At 38.8% G+C, this 9026-nt stretch overlaps 1 protein-coding gene across 1 annotated transcript; it reads right to left on the bottom strand.

The window, feature by feature from the left end:
* Positions 1-1193: 1193 nt before the first annotated feature.
* LOC127873091 (uncharacterized) lies at positions 1194-4830 on the bottom strand. The gene is made up of 3 exons (XM_052416748.1): positions 2799-4830; positions 2354-2502; positions 1194-1629 (listed from the first exon to the last, which is right to left on the bottom strand). The coding sequence occupies exons 1-3, from the start codon at positions 4828-4830 to the stop codon at positions 1453-1455; spliced, it is 2358 nt and encodes a 785-aa protein (XP_052272708.1). The 3' UTR covers positions 1194-1452.
* Positions 4831-9026: the final 4196 nt, after the last annotated feature.

Here is a 9026-nt window from a genome sequence, read left to right as displayed (position 1 = left end):
GAGATCGTCGAGAGAATGTCGTGTGTCGACCTAGGGGTTTTTAGGTCGGCAGGCGACATTCTCGCGATATATCATATTGACTGTCGACTGATTTGTCGTGCGTCGAGAGAATGTCGCGAGAATGTCGAGTGTCGCGCTCGAAGGTCGACACACGACATTCTCGCGACATTCTCTTTACGCTCAATACGACGCGCGACAAATCAGTCGACAGTCAAGATTTTCTGTGAATTTGTTTTTCTAAAACCAAGCGCGATATGCGACACTCAAATATTAATTGTCGCGTGATTTTCGCGCGTCGTATTGAGCGTCGAGAGAATGTCGCGAGAATGTCGTGTGTCGACCTCGAAGGTCGACACGCGATACTCAACTTGGCCCTATCCGGATTCCGTAAGAAACGGCGTTTCGCATGTATCACTCGTATCACTGCCTAAAAGGTCAAGGTTGCACCTAGCTGTCTTAAATCAAATCAAGTCTATAAACATATTGTTTTTGACATAAGTGGAGTTTTGAGAAAATTTGGAATGTGGCCTTTAGACATACGTCTTTTTATCTCTTGCTCTTGCACGATGAATTTATAATAATGCCCGGCAGGTTGTATTTTAACGTAATAACTATGGCGTCATACAAATAGTGTGTTTTTTTACATCGAAGTTGCTCAGTTATAACGTTTAATTTATGATGTAGTTTTCTCAAGTTTAGCTGGTTGAAATTTTCACTGACAAAGAAGTTATTCACTTATAGTTATTTTTTATATTAAATTGTCCAAACAAAAACTTGGCATCAAGCCAGAGTGAAAGTACCAAACCTAATCATTCCACTCGAGCCACTGTGAAATGATTACGTTATTATTGACGGATATTCACTCATTGATCTCGATTATAAAACTGTTAGGATGGGATCAAACAGCCAAGGACATTAATCATGTAAAAACGAAAAACACACACGATAAAAACGGTCATTAAAAATAATTTATATTGCCTTAAGTATACAGGTATTGATGTTTTTATATTATGATACATGTATATGTATGGGTCTTTATAAGAGTACACGCAGAATTCATTCTAACCATGATAGACAATTGTATGGCCTTTATACGCCGACAGTTCGCGCATGTTGAAAAATGATTGATTTCTATGGAACGTTACTTTTGAATGGAGACACGAGACTTAAATCAAGTCCAATAAGAACTTGAATAAAAGCTATTCATCTATTTAAATACAATGAAATAATAAAAATAATATGTCAACATACATAAAACACGTCGCTCAATTTTTACGAAATTGTGTGAAATGTATTTAATTATTTAATAATTTGGATGAATAAAATGTTCCCGTTGTTCTTGAAAATGGTCCATGAATGTCGATCATCCATCACACAATGTTCGTGACAACTCGGTCAAACCCCTATGCCAGTGAACAAATAATTTATAGAAGACAAAACAAGTATAAGGGGTTAAGCGTTAGTTTGCGCGTGTCGGTTGAGTGTGGCAAGAACTTTGTAGCGCATGTCCCGGATGTTGAGATCAAGATGACGCATAATACGCAGGTACTGCGTTACCCAGAGCGGCTTCAAGGTGCGGTTGATATCGAGGGTTTCGCTAGAGCCGTTTTCATTCGCCTCCTTCTGACTCTGAAAGCCAGGTATACAAGAGGTTAAATTGGGCCATGTCTGTGAAAATTTTACAAAGGATAATATGACAAAAATACGTACCGGAAGTATGGCGTATTATGATGTATTGTGTATGTTTAAACTTGGAATTAGAGAGCTAGGTTTCTATGATTTCTGTCAATTAAAATATCATCGACACTAACCTCCGTGCATTGTTTTTTTTACAAAACCGTTTGGCGTTTATCAATGTGTTTTTAAAGACTATATTCAAAATGTTCACAATCCGGTATTGAAGAATACGTTGCAACTAAAGCCTATTCGCTGTATAACTGTAAACAAGATGTAATTGAGACTTGTTATGAGAAAACTGGGCTTAATGCATGTGCGTAAAGTGTCATCCCAGATTAGCCTGTGCAGTCCGCACAGGCTAATCAGGGACGACACTTTCCGCCTAAACTTGATTTTCGGTAAGGAGGGACTTCCTTCAAACTAAAAACACCATAAAAGCGGAATGTGTCGTCCCTGATTAGCTTGTGCGGACTGCACAGGCTAAGCTGGGACGACACTTTACGCACATGCATTAAGCCCAGTTTTCTCAGAACGCGGCTCAATTAATGATCGTTATAATTACTGAAGAAAGTACTTTAAACATGATTTATAATCACACATTTTTACATAAGTAATTAGCACGAGCAGTCATAAATTATGATGAACTAGCATCAATTACTTGCACCTCACTTCCTACCTCGACTTCATGCTCGAATTCACCGCCGTAATATCGTAGCCTGCTGGTTACACTGGTATACAACAAATTGAGGTCATCATGCACAACTGACCGGGTATAGCGTTGGCACTGCCTCATTATCCGCGAAACCGCAATGTATAATGGTCGGTCTGAAGAAGTTGGAAAAAAATCAGGCGCATCATTATTAGTATTATTATTTATTATAGTATCGATAAATTTGATTAATGCGTGCTGATAATATATGTACAAGTGGTTTCGCATTTAATCTTTGCTTAAACAATTGATTGTTTCAAAGACGTTTCTACGTCTCTGATTGTTTTAATGAACTATTTCGATTAAGTTTTTTGTAATTGTATGTCCTTTAAGTGAATTTGATTGATTTAACTGAAGTCGTATTTAATGGAAGCCAACATTATAAATCATATAGTATACATCTGCAGTGTACCAGTATTAGTTTGCGGCGTTGGCCTGGTGTCCGCGGTGGTACTCCGGTGTTGCGGTGCCAAGGTGGACGCTGGTGCTTCTAAGTATTGTGGGTCAGCCGTTGTCGCTACGGTTTCTGTAATAATTGTTTCTGGCAAACAGACGCACTTGCCCGACGGTTTACTCATAGCAGATGTGGGGTTAGTATACCGCGTGAGCTCTATTGTCGTCTGCTTATCAAGATTATAAGTGCTCGGTGTGCTAGATACATGCGGCGCTGTTAAACTCGGATCAGTAACATCAGTGAGCGATTCGGTCTTTAATGTGGTCACACTGTACTCAGTTATATCTGCCGCTGTGGTTGATGCGGATGATGCGGATGATGCGGATGACGTCATTTGTTCCGCCGTCATGGTCTTAGAACGAATTCCGGTGTCACCGATTGACGTTACTGTGTCATTCGGTGACGAGATTATCGTGTTTGTGGTTATAGGCGTCTCAACGTTTTCCCCTACGTTTGACAAGAGCGTATGTGTAGTTGCGCGCGTAAGAATGGAAGGAAAAATTGTTGAAGGCGTCGTAACATCGGTAGTCCGAAAAACTGAAACAGTAGACGTATCGAACAGGAGTCTTTCTAAAGGAGGGACATACGGTGTTGGTCCGTCGACACACGTTAAACAACACGTATGACTGGTTAACGTTTTATTTCCGGCAATGCATTTAGATATCTGACATTGTCCTGATCTGTCGCCAAATTCACACCCCGGAAAGTCTATCATTATCTTCTCGCACGATTGACAACATGCGAACCGCACTGTCTCGTTGTAGCATACCGCCATGTCATTCATAATCATTTCATTGCAATTAACAGTTGGGTCATTTCCGTACGCGCACGTGTCCGACACGTCCTCGCCATCTTCAAATTCGTCACAGTTGCCATGCCAACAATATTTATTGTATCCGCATGTTGTTCCATCCGCTGGAAAGATGTAATCACACACACCCGTTTCTGGAACCACACATAGCAACCCGACACAAATCTTGGAGTAACGTGTACCTATAGCAACCCTACACACATCAGAAGTTGCTCCAAATTTGTGTTGACATTGTTCTTTCGGCGAATAGACAAACCCGACGGGTTTCTCATTTACGGACGCCGGACGGTCTGGATTAGGCTGAGAAACACGTGTCTCTTTTAAACAATTCATGCCCGCGACGTCTAATTCGTGAAGGTACATTTTAACGTACTGCTCTGAACAACTGGAAAATTTCCATTTATTAGAGGCAAACGATCTGATCGGAAGTTTGAACTTTTGAGCCATGATGTAGTTAAAGAACTCGAGGCAGTCGTTGTTGTCCATGTCATCACGGGAACCAAGACTCCTGACAATCTGCTGAGTAGCAAAAGTAACGGTTCGAGTGTCAAACGTGTCTTCCACGATGCTGGATTTAGAAATGTTTAAGCACATCGACGATCCAAACGCTAGCCCGGTGTTACCCGCACTTCCGGCGTAGGAAAGATTGGTACCCGTAAATAAAATAGCATGGTCAAAATGAGGCAAATCGATATTCGTGTCGATCCAAGACTGAAACTTTTCTAGAGCCTCGGAGGAATTCACCATGATTCTAGGACTTGTAGCGTCCACCTCAAGGGTGCTACCGAGCGTCCAGTTAGATTCAGACTCTCTGCGGGCTACGTACGTTCCCGCAAGCGCCGCTTTGATTGTGTAGTCTTGTTCCTTAAGATTCTGGAGTCGAAGATCAATTTCTCTAAACACATACCCGAAATGAGTTTCTATTAGTGTAACCGTGTCCGTATGTTGTCCCAAGTCTTTCGCAAGCCTGTCCCACCAATCGTAAATGGCAAAATCAATCACCATGAACAGTTCAACTGTGATGGTTGCTGTCTGCCGTTTCGCCCTGGGCTTTGATATTGTTTCCTCTGCACCATCATCCTCGTCACTTTCACTGTTACTGATATAAGGTTCAGTGGAATCATCGTGCAGCCAATCTTTCAAATTTCTTATCTCCGGGTACGGACCATGTATTTCCATTTCTTTGTAATTATTAGATTTTTCCTTGTCGTAAGCAACGAAGTTTTTCAGCTTATCGCGAGTATCGGCATTTTGCTCGATTTTTAACTCTCCATTGCCGTCCTTTTCGAAATTATACTTAGCGTCGTAATCGAAGTCCTCACATTTTGTAATGGTGACAGTATGACGTAGGTTTCCGTTGTGATGTTCATCTGGTTGGAATAAAAGTCGGACACCACGTGTACAAAAGTCGCCGTATAAATGAAATGCGTTGTTGCTCAGATGCTTTACTCTGTAAACGTGGGCAGTGTATTGTCTATCATAAGATCGATAGAAAGTGCCATATTTGTTCCTATTGCTGACATGTGTTGTAGTGGATCTTTGTTTATAAAATTGCTTTTCTTGCAATTGTGTCGGAAACAATGTTATCCAGTTATTGACGTCTTCTTTTGCAAAGTCGTTCAGTTTAATATGAAGCTCGTCTGGGAGTTTATTGTTAATGTTGTTTTGATTCTCATATAACGTAATTGTGGGCTCTATGACGCGTACTGGAGACCTTTGGCCATCAGCGGCATCATCTGTTAGAACATTTACACAAATATGTTATACAGGAGCTATCTTTGGTTCTGAAACAATTTTAAGTGTATTTATAACCCTTACCCGTAACACTTATTAAGTCCGCCTATTTCCCAAATTAATTTGTCTCTGACAGATATAACAATTTAACCCTGCCCACATTCTAGACTACTACTTTCTTTCTGCAATGTTGCATTATTCGTAAATCACGCTCTCTTGGACCTTTTTTTGTAGGATTACCGTGAAAAAGTCAACACAAATCAATTTGCACCAGAGGTTTAAGAGCCCATAAACCCTCAAAATTTACGAGCATTTCCTATAATATTTCGAAAAAATAAGGTTAACACATATACAAAATAAATGTTCCTTATAGCAATAGCCAAAATTTCAACGCTAGATGTAGTCTGGTAACATAGATTTAAAGAGATACAAAATCCTCTCTTTTTCGCGGAACACTATATAAAACACATGGTCATGTACCAAGTTAATGTTCGTGTGTCGTATAAATAGATATTTTTGCGGGAAATCAAAATGGAATAAATTGCTCAATACAAAAATAAAGACGAGCAGTTTGTGTCTCTTTAAATCTATAACATACCACTTCTAGCGTTGACATTTTGGCTATTGCTATAAGGAACATTTATTTGTTCATGTGTTCACTATATTTTTTCGAAATCTTGTACGAAATATTCGTTAATTTTGAGTATTTATATTACTTTTAACCGTGCCTAGAAATGACGGATGTTTTCCTCAGTTTTGACGAGGAATCACGCAAATTGTACGAGTAATGAACGCATTTTAAATAGTTCCTGAAATAATTAGGAAACGTAAAAAAAACACACACGAAAATGCCGATTAAAAAATCGCCATCTTTAAAGTTAACTGTAAGAACAAAGTGTATGTTTAAATGCGTACTTTTAAAGTCGCACATAACATCCTCAATCTATAATCATCAGTTATGAGTATAAAAGCATCAATAAATTTTAAGTTAGACGCTTCGTTGTGTTTGCAACAGAGAAAACAGCTTCTTGTACTACATAATAATGTAAAGGATGTTGAATGCAGCTATTAAATTTCCACAACTTTCGACATACATCTACTCACTACGTCATAGCTTGGGAATACGTCATGCAATTGATCGATTTGCGTCATTGCTACGCAATGCAATTATTCTGTTATTAAAATTATTTTATTGTATTTAATTTGGCATTTGCATACAAACCCGTTACACAAACGCGACACAAATTCAAAATGCATCTCATTAATGTGTATATTCCCCACCCAGTTGATGATGTCATTTGGCTTAAGAGAATTTCAATATTGAATGCATCGTTTCATGATGTAAATAATGACCAAAAACTCATTTGGTGTGATGATTGAGAATCAGTTTGATTGAATATTTCATGATTTTGTTGAGTGTTTACATATGAAACTTTTCACCAGTTCATGTAGATTGCACTTTTATTTTTGTTCTGTTTCATCACACGAAAAGTAAAATTCTCAATCCGATGTCTTACTCATTTATTTAATTTGTGTCTTTTATTTTCTAGAACTATTTCTTGAGTGTACTGTTCAAAACACTTCGATGGCGATAACGGGTTGTCTAACGTTGCATATTGTGCTGTGCTCGCTTAAAAATTCTTTGTTAAATATCTTATCTACTTCGTCTGCCAACATACCACATCCCGGCATTTTTACCCCTTGATAAACAAGCACCTGACTGCGAGACGTGTTTCAGATTTGAGGTAAAGCCAATAGACTAAATATATGGTTGGTTACTTTATATCACGGGGTGACAATCTCGTTCGTTAAGGCGTTTTAAAAAGGCTCTGCAAGCCTTGTCTTTTCCTTCGCCATATCACATGATATTAAAAGAAAAGTCACAAGCAATATGTTCTCTATATATTTAATTTAACCACGCTTTCCAGTTAATTATTTTATTAAATAGTCTAGAATATGAATAAAGGTTACATATTGCATTATCATGCTAAATAAAACTACGGAATACCGTTAATGCCATCGTGGTTACACATTAATATCCATAGGGCGACAATGCGATAGTGCGCTAGTACGACGGCGACAACGCGATAGTACGATGGCGACAACGCGATAGTACGATGGCGACAATGCGATAGTGTGATGGCGACAGTGCGACAATGCGATGGCGACAGTGCGATAGTACGATGGCGACAATGCGATAGTGCGATAATACGATGATGACAGTGCGACAATACGATGGCGACAGTGCGATACTACGATGGCGACAATGCGATAGTGCGATAATACGATGACGAAAATGCGATAATACTATGACGACAGTACGACAACGCGATAATACGATGGCGACAATGCGATAGTACAATGGTGACGCTGCGATGATTCGATGGCGACAGTACGATATGACTATCGCATTGTCGCCATCGTACTATCGCGTTGTCGCATTGTCGTCATCGTACTATCGCATTGTCGCCATCGTACTATCGCATTGTTGTCATCGTATTATCGCATTATCGCATTTTCGCCCTCTGGATTTTAATGTGCAACCACGATGGTCCTAACGATAATCCGTATAAAACTGTGCAGAGAGCATGCGCCTCTAACAATCGACTGAGTAGTGGATATGAAAGAGCCATATTTCCAAATTTAAAGGGTCCTTTTGACAGATTTTGACATGTTTTGAAGTTTGTCATTTAATGCTTTAAATGGATAAATGTAAACATTGTAACTAAATAGCTCCAGTATAAAAAAAAAAACATGAATAAAATTTTAAAAAGAAAAAAAGTAATCCTCAACTGGGCTCGAACCACAAACATTTTGAGTAATAGTCTAGAAATTAAACCACTCGACCATCCTTGCTTACATCACGTCACATAGAGTGGCGTATTGTATACTGTATAAAAACAATCCTCGTAATGTGACAAAATAAACGATAACAACAGAACTCTCCAAACTATTCAATAGTTTCGCGTTTGTAAATACTTCTCAGGTTTATTTAATCGTCAAAAGATGCATACAGTGGATATTTATAAGCATGGTGATTACTGTTTTCTCGCAAATATCATAACAAAAATCGAACATTTGCAAATCTAAAACTTTTTTTTTAATTTTGTCAATTTACCAAAGAGGGAAAAGGTCAATTTATGAAACAAATTAGACGAATGCGAACGTTTGTCATATGAAATGAGCAAGGGGTGGATGAATTTTGGTAAAATGCATGATTTATTTACCCCACATATTTTCATGTAAATGTATTTTACACATAAAACAGCATATACTATTTTCCTAATGAACTCCGAAAAGTAAACATAGAACAAGAACGTACCTATTTCAGAAACGTCCAATTTAAGGATGAAACAAGCACATAATCGAACTGCTATAATGAACAACGCGCCTTCTTTTAAGGACCCCATCTTGACTGATTGCCAACATCGAGGCGTTTGCCGAACCCTTGCAGTAGAGACGTCTTTAAGACAGGCTACATGCGAACTGTCGCTATTTGATACCGTTTTCCTTATGGGAAACCATTAGGGCATCTTGATTGACCGATGGTCTTTGTTCGATTCGCTATTATTTCTGTGAATTGAGATGAATTTTGTATGCAACTGCTGTTTAACAGTGATTAATTTGTCGGCTGGTAGGAT

The sequence above is a fragment of the Dreissena polymorpha genome, chromosome 1 (genome assembly GCF_020536995.1).
Source record: "Dreissena polymorpha isolate Duluth1 chromosome 1, UMN_Dpol_1.0, whole genome shotgun sequence".
In the NCBI taxonomy this organism is placed as follows: Eukaryota; Metazoa; Mollusca; class Bivalvia; order Myida; family Dreissenidae; genus Dreissena; species Dreissena polymorpha.
The sequence above is the reverse complement of the archived record's forward strand: the minus strand, read 5'-3'. Positions and strand labels throughout refer to the sequence as shown.

What these genes read in the sequence shown, in the direction of transcription:
- LOC127873091 (XM_052416748.1), bottom strand. Translation starts at nt 4,830, where the DNA reads ATGGAAATACATGGTCCGTACCCGGAGATAAGAAATTTGAAAGATTGG. An exon ending in AACGCCGCAAACTAATACTG is followed by an intron (nt 2,503 to 2,798) that starts GTACACTGCAGA and finishes CAACTTCTTCAG; the next exon opens with ACCGACCATTATACATTGCG. An exon ending in AATTCGAGCATGAAGTCGAG is followed by an intron (nt 1,630 to 2,353) that starts GTAGGAAGTGAG and finishes CCTGGCTTTCAG; the next exon opens with AGTCAGAAGGAGGCGAATGA.